Consider the following 15,628-nt stretch of genomic DNA (forward strand, 5'->3'; position numbering starts at 1 on the left):
AGTGGGCACAAACAGGTCCAGGTTGACTAGGACAGAGCAGAGGGGGTGGGTTTGGGCCTTTATAAGTGGCTATTGGATGGGACTGCGGAAATCTTCCCAAGCATGGGAGGTTTAAATTTCCACCCTTACCAAACGGGACATGAGCTCAGGGTCTTCTTATCCGTCTGCTCACATGTAGGGCCAAAGAGGAAGGGAGAGCGGGACTTAAACGAAGTCATCAGTGAAAGATCACGAATGAGGTCAGACTCGATGACAATTACATGTACTCTCACGCAAACAAAGGGTAATAGTTTCTCAGGGCTGCTGTAACAAATTACCACAAACTGAGTGCCTTAAAAACAATACAGATGTGTTCTCTTGTGCTTCTGGAGGCTAGAAGGCAGAAATCCAAGCATCAGCAGGTTTGGTTCCTTCTGGACCCTCCGAAGGAGAATTTGCTCCATCTCCTCCTGGCTTCTGGCACCCGCTTGTGGCTGCATCACTGCAGCTTCTGCCCACATCTTCCCATGGCCTCTTCTCTGAGTCTCGTTTAAAGGGACATGCTCATTGGATGTAGGCCCCAGCCTACTTCTGTATGACCTCATCTCAATCCTTTGTTCACATCTACAAAGACCCTGTTTCCAAATAAGGTCACATTCTGAGCTTCCAGGTGGCCATGGATTTGGGAGACGCTAGTCAACTCAGTACACACAGTTAAGGCATTTTTGTTATCATATTAAAAAAAAATCACACTCTTTTTATCCTGTTTATCAGATTGCGGAATTTGTGCACCCCAAGTGGGACTGGAGAGAAACTTCAGTCTCATGGGGTCCCCAGGAAAGGCATGCTCCTTAAAGAGGGCTGAGACACAGGGCAGGGTTGGCACAGAGGGGGCGTGGGGAAGGGACGACACAGGGATGCCAGGTGCTCAGCCCTCACGTGGGCAGGCAGTGGACATCAGTGACCTCGCTGGCTTGTTTGCTCAGCATGGACATGGGCTGAGTCAGAAAATGCGGTGAGGATCGGTGAAGCCCTGCCAGGAAGCTGGGAGATCTTTCTGTTGTCTCCTGAACAGCCTTGGAGCCAGTGGTCATCAGTGCTTTAAACACAGCTCTCAAGGCAAGTACCCCAGGAAGACTAAGATTTGATGTTCGCTCAGTGTTACATTTTGCCATAGGCTGATTGGCTGCAGTGGTGCCAGTCTTAGATCCCTGTATTAGTCAGCTTGGGCCGTGTAATGAAACCACACAGGCCGGTGGCTTAAACAACAGCAATATATTTGCTCCTAGTTATGGAGGCTGGGATTTCGAGATCCAGGGGCCAGCAGAGCTGGTTTCTTCTGAGGCTTCTTTCCTTGGCTAGCGATGACCATCTTCTCCCTGTGTCTTCACATGCTCTGCCCTCTGAGCATGTCTGTGTCCCAATGTCCTCTTGTTTCAAAGACACCAGTCCTACCAGATTGGGGTCCACCCTAATAACCTGATTTAACTTAGTTACCTTATTAACAATCTTATCTTTAAAACCGGGGTTCAATACGTGAATTTGGGGTAAGGGGACATATTTAACCCCCAAACAATCCATTCCACACTTCGGTGCTGAGTGTACAAAGCGTGTGCTCGTCTCTGTTGACACATTTCTCTCTCTGAAACTTATGACTGTGTTTCAAGGAAGGGCTTAGACGTGAGATGGCAGGGTCATGAAGCAAAGCCAGAATGAGCCCTCAAACTCATGGCTCAATGCAGAAGGCCCGAGGCAGGCCCGTGTTCTAGATCTATCCGTGCTCTGGTCTGGGTCGGGCAGGGAGATGTGCGAGGGCGTCCCGTGCCCTCCGTTTTCGGAATCCTTCTTCTCCACATCTCCTTTCCCTGTTTCTTTCTCACCTGGCTCAACTTGGAGGCGTTCCCCTCCTCTGTCCCCGACGTAGCCTGCAACCCTGTTGCCTGTTCTTCCCGCCTCAGATCTCTTGAGCCTCAGGCCTCAAGTCCATCTCTCCTTCCAGGGCCGGTGTGGCTCCTGTCCCCACGGCCAGCACGGCCCTCCACCCCCAGAAAGTACAGTCTCCTTCCCATGGACCTGCCACCTTAGAAAGCTACCAGTGTTTGTTAATGGCACTGTTTTCCTTGTTACGTCTGTTTTCCAAGAATTTCTGTATTGTGCCTTTTACAGGGTAACTTGTAAATGTTGGTTGAATGAGTGACTGTTAGTGACGTGTATTTGTACATTTATGATGTCATAAGCAGCAGTGTGCTGGTGCAGGCCTTTCTTACTGGCCTTGCAAGCATTGATTATTCCATTTTCAGGAATTTGTAAACTGGTTGTTAAATGCAGCCATTATCAAGTATGAAATTATATAAAATTACAATTAAATGAATTACAGTGAAAATAAAGGGACTACATACTCAGAACCCATCACAATCTAATTACTTCACTATGTTTACTATTACTTATGCTCTTGGAGTTACTTATTTATGTCTATTTTATCTGGAAATAATGTGTTGGTCTGTTACTTCCAACTCTGAATTGGTGATGTGACTTGAAAATGGTATGTGCACTAGCAGCACAGAAACTGGCAAACGCTATAAATCAAGAACTTTTTTTCCTTCAGAGTCAGTTAAACATTCACCAGCACATGACTGATCATAAACATAATCTGATCTTCACAAAAACTGCAAGATAGACCAGAACAGGTATTATCACCCCCAATTTGCCAATAGGGAAAGAGAGATCCAGAAGATACTTAGCTGACCCAGACAGGGCTTCTGAGTCGTACCCCCATGTTTTTTCACCATTACACATTATTTATTTTGGTCACATCTATGATAATTGAGTTGCTTCTCAATCTTTTGGCTAAGATCAAGTGTAGTCTGGTAACTGAGATTAATCAACTAATGAATTCTTGATTTTATTTTTACTTTTCCTACAAAGCATCACTCTTTAGAAAAACAATGACAGAAATACAGGTTAAATTGGGGTTACCAGATAAAATACAGGATGCCCAGTTAAATTTGAATTTCAGAAAACAATGAGAAAGTTTCTAGCATGAAAATGTTTTAAATAGTGCATGGGACAAATTTATATTTAAAAAAAATATTGGCTGTCTCACTGAAATTTAATTTTAACTGGATGTCTTGCATTTTTTTTTAATTAAAGTTTATTGGGGTGACAATGTTTAGTAAAGTTACATAGGTTTCAGGAGTACAATTCTGTATTACATCATCTATAAATCACATTGTGTGTTCACCACCCAGAGTCAGTTCTCCTTCCATCACCATATATTTGATCCCCTTTACCCTCATCTACCACCCTCCTCCCCCCTTACCCTCTGGTCTTGCATTTTTATTTGCTGAATCTGGCGACCTTAATTAAATACTATCTATGTTTACATATTAACAAATGGGAAGATTTCTTGCTATAGTCCTCTTAGTTTTTGAAATAGCTGATCTTTACTACTTATTCTAATCAGCTCTATTTTTCAAATTTTACTTGTCAAAGTTATTAATAATTGCAAAAAACTGCTTATGATAACCTAGTAACTGGGCTTGTGACTTTGAACTTATGAATGTCCACCTAAACGGGACTCCCAGTGTCCTGACTTTTCAGTTATCTCTAGAACAGTCTAAAACAAAATAGAACCATTTAAAAACATAGTTTTCCTTGTCCACTGGCGCTTGTTTTATAAAACAGTGTAGCAGTGACTTTCTCCTAACAATGTGCTTTCAATGCCATGAGCACACTCCGGTAGCAGTTCTGTTATTGGTTTTTTTTTTTTTTTGGTAAAGGTTTAAGAAGTCTTGGGAAAAGTCATCTTCAGAATCTTAGGTCTTGAGTGAACAGAAAATCTGGTTCAGGTGTTTCCTATTTCCTACTCATGAATGTACCTGGATCAGTCAAACAGTTGTTGGCGAACCCATTATAGCACCTGTCCCTGGTTGTCTGGCAATTGGAATTGGAAGCTGGAGCTATTCATCTGTAGTAATGTTTCATTTATTACAACTGTTCTTAGATGCTCTTTATCTTCCACAGGAGCCAGGAACCTATGTTGATTAGCTCACCTCAGAAGGTGTGGGGCTAGGGATTGTGGAAATAGAAAAGGCGGTAATTACATAGTTTTGTTTCTCCTATGTCTATGTCTGATGTCACAGGCTCCCAGCTGAGTTAGTTCACCCCAGCCTGGCACACTGTGCTCTCAGGGGCTCACAGGCAGCAGAGACACCCTTGGTCTTCGAGGGTTGCAAATGTAAGTCATGCATAGACTCAAAATCTTGAAGGAAAGGTGGAATTCCTGATAGGAGAAGGAATTTTTTTAACACATGCATGAATTTCCCCCTGCACAACTCAAACTAGGCAATATGTCCTATTGTTTGCTTTTGGAAAAGTTAAAGCAGCTATTAGACAAGACATGTCTATACCACAGTCTCTACCTGGTTGAACTTTACTATCTCATTCTATGACTCTGATGAAATGGAAACATTATGCTTGATGTTACATATTTATCTCTCTCTATAGGAACTGGAACACTCCTGGGAGGGAACCCAGAAATGTGGAGTCCTATAGTAAACAGTGCAACAGGGTCCAACGTGTAGGTGATTTGTAGGATGATTCATACGGCAATGTCTGTCTACTGCTGTATTCTGGAAATTAGCTTGTCATTCACAAAAATATACATGAACAACAACAAAAAAAATCTTTTGATTGTTTTTAAATTTGGAGAACAGCGATTTTAGACTTTGAGCTGAATTACACTACGTAGAGTGAAGGGGAGCAAGTTTTAAAGGAAGATGGCAGCCAATTTCTTTTGTTATTTAATTTTTTATTTTTTTCCAAGAACAGTTAACATTTACTAGGCACCTATTGGCCTCAGTCACTTGCATCTAAAGAGCAAAGCTAATTTAACCACAGCCCGTGTTCTTTGAAATGGTTAGCCTTATTTCTTAGCTCTGTTAGCCACTATTCTAACATTCGCTTCAAGTTCAATTTTAATAATCTAATCTGTCACTGTCTACTGCTCCCTGCCACACGAACAAAAAAGTTTGGGGAGGAATAAGGCGAGCAGTTTACATTTTCTGTGGATACTTCAAGTAATTGGCCCCAAAGTGAAATTATTGAGTTGGCCATGGTTTATCGTGTTCTGAGGGCATAAAAGATGGAGGGAAATGGACCTGTAGAAAGAGTTGGTATTCGAGAATGACTGAATGTATGAAAAAATCCTATAACTTCACTTCAACTGGCCTAATATCCTGAGTCACTAGATGGTCAGAAGAGTAGATAGAGAATGAAAGGAACAAAGTGATGTACATTTATACTGAAAACCGAAAATAAAGCTTGTACAGGATGAACAGCAAATGAAATAGCTTCTGTCAAAATAAAATCTCGCACAGGTCATTTTTATACATACATGGACATACGCACACCCACACACGCACAGACACACGAGCAGGAATGTGTGTTTTGTAAGATAGGTCCTTGGAAATAGACATTCTTAGCAAATATGGATGACAGATCAATTGTAATTTATTTTCTTTTAACACTGTATCATCATAAAGAAAACTGGTATAAATGAAAAAATCTATTTCAAATATCTACATCTAAAATTTTAGGCAGTGAAAAAGCACTTTGTTGACAAGGAGTGTGGAATGATGTATGTTGACTGTCAGAAACTGCTGAATGCCTCGCTTAGTTGCCACAAACAAGTTCACATATCAGAACGAACAATACTGCTAAATATTCCTTTTTATCCCATTTTTTTTTTTTTGTTAAAACATACTGGGAGAAAGAAAAGAAAAGAAAAACTGGAAATCCATACATCTTTCAAAAGTTTGAGATTGAAGCAATATTTAGAACCATAGATGAGGAAACACTGTGGCATTGGTGTAATATACACAATGCGCTTCTCTTCTTTAATCTGTAATGTACATCAAATACTTTACAACAACGCATTAACAAAAGGCAAGAAACATCTTGCTGTACAGAGGAACCGCAATGCAACCTGAAGCCTAGAATCACAACGGATGAAGAGAGTAAACAAAGCGTGAGAAGCCGTCCCTCTGAAGTGTGTGCCCTCGCTGCCTCTGTGCTTCGAACCTTCACAACCCACCACCCCGACGGCCGCCTCTGCGGCTTCCAGCCACATTCGATACACACCACACTCAATACTCTACAGCGCGAACTAGAAAGGTGTCGCATATGTCGTATTTAGGATCGCTTTAGCTTTCTATGGACGTCCAAGTTAGCTTTCGATTCATTTAGCTTTCTAAAAGAGCTCTTAATATTTCCTTACATAGCCTTGCTATGGAACAGGCTTTAACAAACTAAAATTTGCAGGGGAGAAAATAAAAAAGCAATGTCTGTGGTATGCATGCACATGCACTGTTCCCGGAGCGCCTCGTGCCACCCGCCCCTCACACCCAGGAGTCGGGGGACGCGGGGTAGTGGCTGGTTTCATAGTTCAGTTCACTGTAGGGACGGGCAGCCGAGTAGAAGTCGACATAGTTGCCGGTGGACTTGAGCCCCAGGTGCATGGTGTACTCGCTGGCGGGAGGGCGATGGTGGACCTGGTCCTCAAAGAAGGACTCGTCATAATTTCTCGTGGAATTCTGAAACGGCTGGTAGGTCTCGTAATCTTTTCTGCTGGGCTCCTGTGGGACTGGCTGTGCTGAAACCTGCACAGAGAAGAGGGTCCACCTGGGTTAGTTCGTTTCCCTTGAGTCCAACCTCCTCTGTTGCCAAGGCACTCAACCCTCCAGCAAGACTATGAACGTCAGCCAGGCATGCATCAATCTGACTGACACTTGTCCGAAGGCTGCTAACTGCTGATGGCCATTCTTTTTAAAAACTGGTTTCTGCACCCACATGCTACTATTCTAGATAGTTGTTTTTGAGAAATTATTATTGTGGTAAAATATATATAACATAAAATTCCCCATTGTAACCGTTTTTAAGTGTATAATTCAGTGGCGTTAAGTACATTCACAGTGTTGTGTAATCATCACTGTCCATTTCCACAACCTTCATCATCCCAAACAGAAACTGTCCCCAATAAGCATGAACTCCCCCTTTCTCCTGCCCCCTGGGTACTGCCTGTCTCTATGAATTTGAATATTCTAGATACCTCGTATAAGTGGAGTCATACAGTATTTGTCCTTCTGTGACTGGCTTCTTTCACTTAGCAGAATGTCTTTAAAATTCATCCAGGTGACAGGATTTCCTTCTTTTGTCTTTAAGGCTGAATAATATTCCATTGAATGGAGAAACCACATTTTGTTTCTCCATCATCTGTCAGTGAACACTTGGGTTGTTTCCACCTTTTGACTATTGTGAATAATGCTGCAATGAACATGGGGGTACCAGTAGCTGCTTGAGTCCTTGCTTTCAATTTTGTGAGGTACCTACAAGTGGAAATGCTGGATCTTGTGGTCATTCTATGTTTAATTTCCAGGAATCGTCAAACTGACGGAGCAGCTGCACTGTTTTACTGGATCACTCTTTAAAGAGCTGTGCACCAGAAGCTACGGAACACAAGTAGTTTATGTTCATCTTCCCAGCACTTTCTCTATTACATCTAGGTGTTGTAATCCCAGACAAAGGGATAGTGAAGGTATATAAGGTCTAACGGTCACTCAGGCATCTTCCTGCCCTGGGGTGGGCTGTGATCACTACCTGCTGGAGGAATGGGCTACCTGGTAGTAGGGCCATTCCGTTACACCTGCCGAAGTGACCAGGCACCACAGCCTTACAGAGATACACAGAGAAGCACGTGATGAAAAGGGAACGCACTCCAAGTATACTCCGGAGAACCAACACATTTCTAACTTGATTACGACTTGACGGAACTCAAGAATGCTGTGGGATGATGAAGCCTTTGGTTAGTGGGGAGGGGTCTCCAGAAGTGCCGGGACCGCCAGCCCACCTCATTGCACCCTGTTTGCAGTCTCATCCTCTGCAGGTTACTGTCTGACGTAGGGGACCTTGAAGGGTAAAGGGATCACAGAAGACTTTGAGAAATGTGAAGTCAAGAATGGCTCCCTCAGCTTGGCTATCAAGACAGTAAGACAGAGTGTTCATGGACTGACAATTAGCATTTGTGTGTGTGTGGGGGGGCCCTAGCTATCCCGTTCCCTTCGGGGATCCGTTTCCAAGCACCATGCCCGGAAATGAGCAGACTTTCTCAAGGTGCGGCGTGAGGACCACAGCGAGTGCACACAGGTACATACAAAGCTCAGCTCAAGTGCAATAACCAAGGAGGAGGTCTGGTGTGAATGATAAAACAGCCTTAAAGAAACAGTTTGACCAGTTTCGAGCCGATTCAGTAATTCCCTATTAATGTAACTAAGGTTCAGCATGGCAACATCCTCCAGAAATTGGTCTTCGTTAACAGATACTGATTTGTAATTAGCACGTTGTGTGTAAATGACTGCTTGTAGTGGCCTGCACGGAATTCTCTCAAGTTCGTGAACCTCCCTCTTATATATGTAATTGATTTATACTAGTAATCAACTGCTCTTCAAAGAAGTGAGCTTCATCACAGCTACCATCCGGGATGTGTCACACGTCCAGTGAGCGGCGGCTGAATGAGTGAGGTTTCTGTCTACCTGATCCGTGGAGCACAGACGTTCATCAGCCTGAGAGCCTGGCCGTCAGAGGGACATTTGGCAGCATCTACAATTAAACGTTGCAAAGCCCCGGGCTGCCACGTTACTTGGGCAAGCTGAGGGGCCCTTTGCTGTTCTTTGAAGAGCTACACTGAACTTCTCCACTGCAACACCATGCTGTCAACCAAGCATAGAGCGTACAAGGGGTTAGAGTTGGGAGGTTGGGAAAAATCACACAGGGAGGGAACCAGAATGTACTGTGTTTCTATTTTGGCGGGCACTACATCCAACACTTAACACATTCTTTTTTGTTTAATCTTCCAATATGCATGAACATGTATGTACCATGTTTCCCCGAAAATAAGACCTAGCTGGACAATCAGCTCTAATGCATCTTTTGGAGCAAAAGTTAATATAAGACCTGGTCTTATTTTACTATAATACAAGACCGTGTCTTATATAATTATAATATAATATAATGTTAATATAATATAATTAAATAATACTGGGTCTTATATTAATTTTTGCTCCAAAAGATGCATTAGAGCTGATGGTCCGGCTAGGTCTTATTTTTGGAGAAACACAGTATACAGTTAAATATGCTATATTTCTTTGTAAGTATGGAATGGACTGGTAGGAACTCAATAGGAATTTTGGGCGAGTTTAAGTAGTTAACTTAAACTTAATGATGTCTGTGACCTGTTGACCCCAGACACAAAAACCGACGGTCACAAACCTTATTTCACACTAACAGGTGTTTCCGCTAGGTGGCCTTAATCTTGGAATTCACTAAAAATGAGAATGGAGTCCCAGGTAGTCACATGGGGAGCGTCATAGCTGAGCAGATGCCCGGCTCCTTTTCCGCTGAGTCATGGAAAGCCTGGTGCACAGCTATTGCTCAGGCCCCGACCTCGTTTTGGCATGCATCGGGTTATTGTCTCCTTCTCAGCTTGCACTGTCCTTTGCCTTATCTCAGATCTATTTGAAATCGGTTTCTTTCAGTGAATCACTTCTTCAAGCTGAGTTGTTGTCCGTTCCGTGTGCTGAAGCTCATGAGGCCCAGCTAGTGAGTGACTAGACACCCAGGAGACTAGAGCGCCCAGCAGAGGACCAGCTTTGACAATGAAACTGAATGGATCCAGAGCACCTCTCCTGGATAAACTATTCAAGTTGGCTTTTTACCAGCTGAGAGGTTGTGAGGTCACTTTTGGCCAGGAAAGTTCCAAAAACGAAAGCCATTCCATTTGGAATGGCGAGTCATGCCCACATGGCCAGAGAATCTGAATCATGGAGATTCGGATTACAAGGCCGTCTCTGAATCATCCAACTGGAAGAGAACCAAATTGCCTCCTCTTTCCAACGGTTAGAATGGTCATCCTTCATTCAGTTCCCAAGAGGGAAAGCTGCAAGAGCCGAAGTTTATTCTAATAACAGAGTCCAAACTAAGCAGAACACTGTATTCTCCTCCCCCCAAGTTCATTGGGGTGTCATAATGATTTCCTTGGAAATATTTTAAGGGAAAAAAACAACTCTCTTTGGTTGACATTTAAAAATGTTTCTTGATATTAGAATGGAGTTAACAATCTAATTGCCTACTTCCCTTTGCTGGACCTGCTGAGGGAAGGACGATGGCACTAAATGGTTGCCAGAGAACTCAGCTCTGCCAGTGGCCTGCTGGCAACGTCTCCCTGTGCTGACAAGGGGCGCAGAGCTCGGTACCCATCCCCACTGGGTTCCAGCTGCATTTTCCTGAGACGCTGTGGCCTTGACATTCACACTAAGGCTGAGTCGAGTACCTTCTGGGGTACCGTGGGAAAAGGCTACAGTAGGCTGAGCTCACTCTCACAGCAGAGATGCCATCTTAGCACATTAATTCTAATTTGCTTAAATGTTCAGAATGGACTTAGGTGAAAAGAACGTGCCCCGAGAACCATTACGGACTGTCCTCTAAATCTAGACTGCAGGCAGTCCTTTGGAATCTCCTGCAGCCAGCCACTCTGTGAGATGCCAAGGACCCCTGGGCCACACCAGGGCGTTTCTTCATTGCCAACAATAGTGGAATTCCATGGAGAGAAAGGCTGGTGAAGAACAAGCTGATTCTGGTCATGAACTTTTCTCGACTTACCTAAACTAAAGACTAATCTTGCTCCTGGATGCAAATCTGGGTCCTATCACATCTTGATAAGTATCTTTAAGAGCTGGAGATGGTTCACTCATTATAACTGCTACTTGCTAAAAAGAGTTAATTTTCATAAACAGAATTGGCATTTCCAACATATTTTGCTTCTATTTTCCGTTTTGTTTGGACAGGCATGTTGACAATGTGGAGAGTTGGAGGCTACCCGTGGTAATTTCTTGTCTAGAGCCCATGCCCCGATTTATTTATTCATTGGCCTCTTTGCTTTTAGCAACAACCAGAACTGAGGGAGGCTGAGTAGATGTTAGCGATATGTCAGGCAGGCTGGAGGGTACAGGCATTCACCAGGGGGTCGCCAGCAACACCAGATGTCTTCAGGAGCAGCTGTATATGGACTGAAAAATCGAGGGCAAAAGGATACCTCCTCTACCCACTCTCATTTCTCCTGTTGATGGTGGACTAAAGAAAAACATAATTTAAGGTCGAGGAGATAGTTTTTCTGTCCTTTACCTTCTTCCCTTGGAAATGGCCCTGCATGGGACATTGTACCTGCTAGAAGAGGGTCCCTTTCCTTTTCAAAGATGCTGCCCTGCTGGATGTTTAGAAATTTTCAAAAACAAGCCATTGCCCTTCCGTGATAAATTTCATCTGGATAGTGTGATCAAGCAACCAGGTTTCAGGTTTATCTTTCAGCCTGACTTTCCTGACATATGGCAGGAATCCAGGGCATCAGCAGGAAGCCAGTTCTGGCAACTGTTACTGGTAGTCAACAGGTATGAGAAATGTCAGTCCTTCTGTGATGACCACCAAAGTAGGAAAAAAAATATGAAGTTGTCCGTCAAGGAAGGAGCGGAGGCTGTGCCTTTTGGCTTTCACAGTACCCATAGAACCATGGACAAAATGAGCCTTTGATGAATGTTGGCCGATTAAAACACACACACACACAAACTTAGACTGGTTCTTTAAGTACTACCATTCCAGCGCTCCTCAAACTTGAGCATGCACAAAAATCACCTAGACACCTTGATAAAATGTGAATCTGATGCAGAAGACCTCGGACGGGTTCGGGTTAGGGCCAGAGTAGAATCTCTTCTGCATTTCTAGCAAACTCCTGGTGATGCTGGTGTAAAGTAAAGCAGTTTAAATTGCATCCTATTTAGTCGTTCATTGGAAGTTGATGTATCTATTTCATTTGTAATTACCACACATACTGAATGCTTTCTTCCGAATAAGAGTTGGCTGGGTTACAGGAGGTACTTAAACCTGGTCTAGTACTCAGGTAATTTGTCTCATAACCAGCATCTTCCGCTTGTATAGTGGGGCTTGCTTTCCTTCTTTAAGTTTTGCATCATAGGAGAAAACTTGCTTTCTAACACGAGACAAGGCGTGTGGTTGTAGTAACAGCCTCAAATTGAGTCTGTTCTGACGACGGCCGCCACCCACATGGATTCCGTGTGATATGTGAGAGAAGAGTAGCATTCTTTTCTTTTTCTTTTCTTTATGAATGTCACATCGAAGTTAACTTATTTTTACAATGCCCGGATAATTCCCATGAGTCAGAGGGGAAAATAAATACAAACGTTCTGCAGCTCATTTACCTGGTTATGTTTGATGTCTTCTGCGGGCGCACCATATGAATTCCTATACAAAGTTGTAATTCCAGTATTTTGAGCTGAAAGCAAAAGGGAAACACAAATATTAGCAAAGAAAGCAAGATCTCAAATGGGGACTAATGGTTATCGAGGCAAGTTCTTGCCCTAACAACCTTTCTCGTGGACCATTCCAGGTGGAAGAACTCCTTTGGCCCCGGACACTTCATTTTTGCATACAGATATTAAGAAAGAAGAACAGTCCTTCTCTAAAATTCCCATAGGATGTCAGCCTCTTGCAATAATGTTCAGATTCTAGACAGGGTCAGGGCAGGGGTGACAAACAGATGGTCATTTTGCAAGTTTTATTGCCTTCCTTTCTGGTGAAAACTGGCGGATAATAAAAGCTTGTCACCTGCACTGGAGCATGAAGGAATCTGTATCAGCAGCTTAGTTTTTAGCTGGAGAATGACAAGAATGAAATTTCGAATTCAAGCTCACAGAAGTGCTTGATCATCTTTCAGACAGGTCATTTCTCAATGGCCCGAAGGACAGGCAGGAAGCACCACCTGCTTGTAGCCTGCGCGTCTGGCGTCTGGGCGTCTGTGCATCTGTGGTCGTGGAATCCCTTTAGATACAGAGATAAGAGGCACGCCCCCCCCCCGCACCCCCCGCAGTCTGGTGAGCAGCCTGAGGTCTAGTAGAAAGGAACGAAGGTCTTCTCCAGTTACTTCCACAGGCCTGGGGAGGGTGCCTTTTTGCCCACCTCCTCAGCTGGAACCCTCCAGGCTCGAGCCACAGACCCAGAGGAAGGGCCCAGGGTACCACTCCCCTCATAGCATGATTAAAGAAAGCTTTGAAAATGTTTGTCGAGTGTCACTAGGGCACAAAACACTCTAGAAATAAAGAAGGGCTTATGTTTTGCTTCCAGTGTCTCTGGGATAATGAAATAGGATGACACACTGTCTTTTCTCTCACAGATACAGGCCTCTACAGACACAAAGTCAGGGTAACCTACCATTTAACCCCTGATTATTACTAAAAGCCCCTAACAGCTGTGCAATAAAACTCCTTTTGGAAATTTGACTTGGGAAGTGAGGGCCGAGAGCCCATTTTCAATTTTAAAGACTACTCAGACAGACTTTTTGGTTGAATACACATCACTCTTGTCTCTACAGTACTGTGAAAACTACCATCTCTTGCCTGGATCGCTCCTATAGAATCTTCTCCGACTGCTCAGCTTCCGTTCTGCCCAACCCTGCTCCTTCGTCCATTCTCTTCCGAACAGCTGAGCGAGCATCTTGTTCGGCATATTGGATTGGGTCACTCCCGCTGCTTATAGTGCTCAGTGCCCTGTCTGGGATTATGGTTGAAGCCAAGCTCCCCATTACGGTCTACGAGGCTCCAAATGAACCGGCCTCTGCCTAACTTCTGCAGCTTCTCCTGCCCTTCTTCGGGGAGCCACAGCTATGCTGGCCCATGTTCCTTGCTCGAGTTTGCCAGGTTTGTTTTGCTTCAAGGATGTTGCAATGCTGATCCTGCTCCCTGGAACTCACTTCCCCGAGACTCTGGGCTGCCTGCCTCTCCTTGCTGGAGGATAAGGATTCGGCTCAAATGTCTGCACCTTGCCCATGTCAGTTAAAGTAACCCTGCCCACCTGGCACCTTCTATCTCATGACCTTTCTTTTCTCCGTGATACTCAGCCATGTGTCATTACCTTGTTGGTAAGCTTGTTTATTGTTTACCTTGTGTGTTACCTACCTTCACCTATGAGAGCAGAAGCTCCATGAGGTCTGTGCTGACACCTTTGCAGGTATCCCGGCATCTGGGACAATGCCTGGCCTCAGTGGATGTCCACAGAATGAGTGTTTTGTTTGCTGAGTGAACGAACGAATAAGTAAACCTTAGAAAATCTTCCTTCAGAGCTATAATGTGCTGATAGGAAATGTCACTTCAAGAACAAGGTGAATTTTTTTTTTTTCTGTTAGAATAAAACTCATTTTTATTTGATAGACCAAGCACTGCTATAGCCTTGGCCTCCCTCCCTGTCATGTTTGTGGCTTCTGAGCTAAAGATATTTCTACTGGAAGTGCTTTTCTCCTGCACTTTGGCCACTTCACCTGTTTAGAGGAGTCTGTATAGCTGAGATTGAACTTCTGGCCTTTGCAGACACATGAAGCAGGTGTCTTTACAGATGCTCTGTCCCTATATGTCTGAGCTCAGAGCAGACTCACAGCAAAATGCTTTTCTTTCTTTCTTTTTTTTAAAAGATTTTATTGGGGAAGGGGAACAGTGTGTACTTCCAGGACTTTTTTTTTCCAAGTCAAGTTGTTGTCCTTTCATTCTTAGTTGTGGAGGGTGCCATTCAGCTTCAAGTTGTTGTCCTTTCAGTCTTAGTTGTGGAGGGCGCAGCTCAGCTCCAGGTCCAGTTGCCATTGCTAGTTGCAGGGGGCGCAGCCCACCATCTCTTGCGGGAGTCGAACTGGCAACCTTGTGGTTGAGAGGATGCGCTCCAACCAACTGAGCCATCCGGGAGCTCAGCAGCAGCTCAGCTCAAGGTGCCGTGTTCAATCTTAGTTGCAGGGGGCGCCCACCATCCCTTGCAGGAGTCGAGGAATTGAACTGGCAACCTTGTGGTTGAGAGCCCACTGGCCCACGTGGGAATCGAACCAGCAGCCTTTGGAGTTAGGAGCATGGAGCTCTAACCGCCTGAGCCACCGGGCTGGCCCTCTTTTTTTTTTTTCTTTATAGGATTCAATTTCCAACTGAATCAACATATTGAAGATTAGAATGGCTTCAAAAGGCATAAGAGAGACACTGACGAAAACAGAACAGACCACTTGATGTAAAGGCATTTGGGAAGCTCAGACGGGAGGACAAAATCCCCAGGTGAATTTTAAAGTCAGGCTGTGTAGGTGCTGAGATCACACAGCTCTCCTGTGGTGCATGCTTCTGAACACGTAATGTTCCCAGGGAATCATGACCGCGAGAAAAAGCTATAACAATCCTGCATGCCTGAGTGAACAGCTGACTTTGGTTTTTTGAGGGCTCCTCAGTGGCAGGAAACACTAAACAGAGAAGACATTTTAAGAGACTCCATCTAAGCTAGAAAATTAATCCAGAAAAGGTGGGTGGAGGGAAGGCTGGATTAAAAACCTAAATGGATCTGAATTTTTTAAGATCTAGCAGGTGAGATTATAACCAAGGCAAAGAACTGCTTTCATTTTAAATTTTCCCATATTGCATTTCGAGCATGAAGCTTTCCATGGTTTTCTCACAGCAGAGGGAATGTTTCCTTTGGGGGAAATGGTAGGACATCCTCTGATGCCTTAGAA

The 15,628-nt window shown here is 44.0% G+C and overlaps 1 protein-coding gene across 3 annotated transcripts in view; it reads right to left on the bottom strand.

Moving 5' to 3' along the window:
* Positions 1-5,472: 5,472 nt before the first annotated feature.
* CTNND2 (catenin delta 2) overlaps positions 5,473-15,628 on the bottom strand; it is an 829,794-nt gene continuing 819,638 nt past the window's right edge. For all 3 annotated transcript variants that reach the window (XM_033110744.1, XM_033110743.1, XM_033110745.1), the window contains 2 exons: positions 12,303-12,376; positions 5,473-6,638 (listed from right to left, as the gene is read on the bottom strand). In XM_033110744.1, the coding sequence (XP_032966635.1) occupies positions 6,378-6,638; positions 12,303-12,376 (335 nt within the window). In that variant the 3' untranslated portion in view covers positions 5,473-6,377. The remainder of the gene's footprint in view (positions 6,639-12,302; positions 12,377-15,628) is intronic.

The sequence above is a fragment of the Rhinolophus ferrumequinum genome, chromosome 7, assembly GCF_004115265.2.
Source record: "Rhinolophus ferrumequinum isolate MPI-CBG mRhiFer1 chromosome 7, mRhiFer1_v1.p, whole genome shotgun sequence".
NCBI lineage: Eukaryota > Metazoa > Chordata > Mammalia > Chiroptera > Rhinolophidae > Rhinolophus > Rhinolophus ferrumequinum.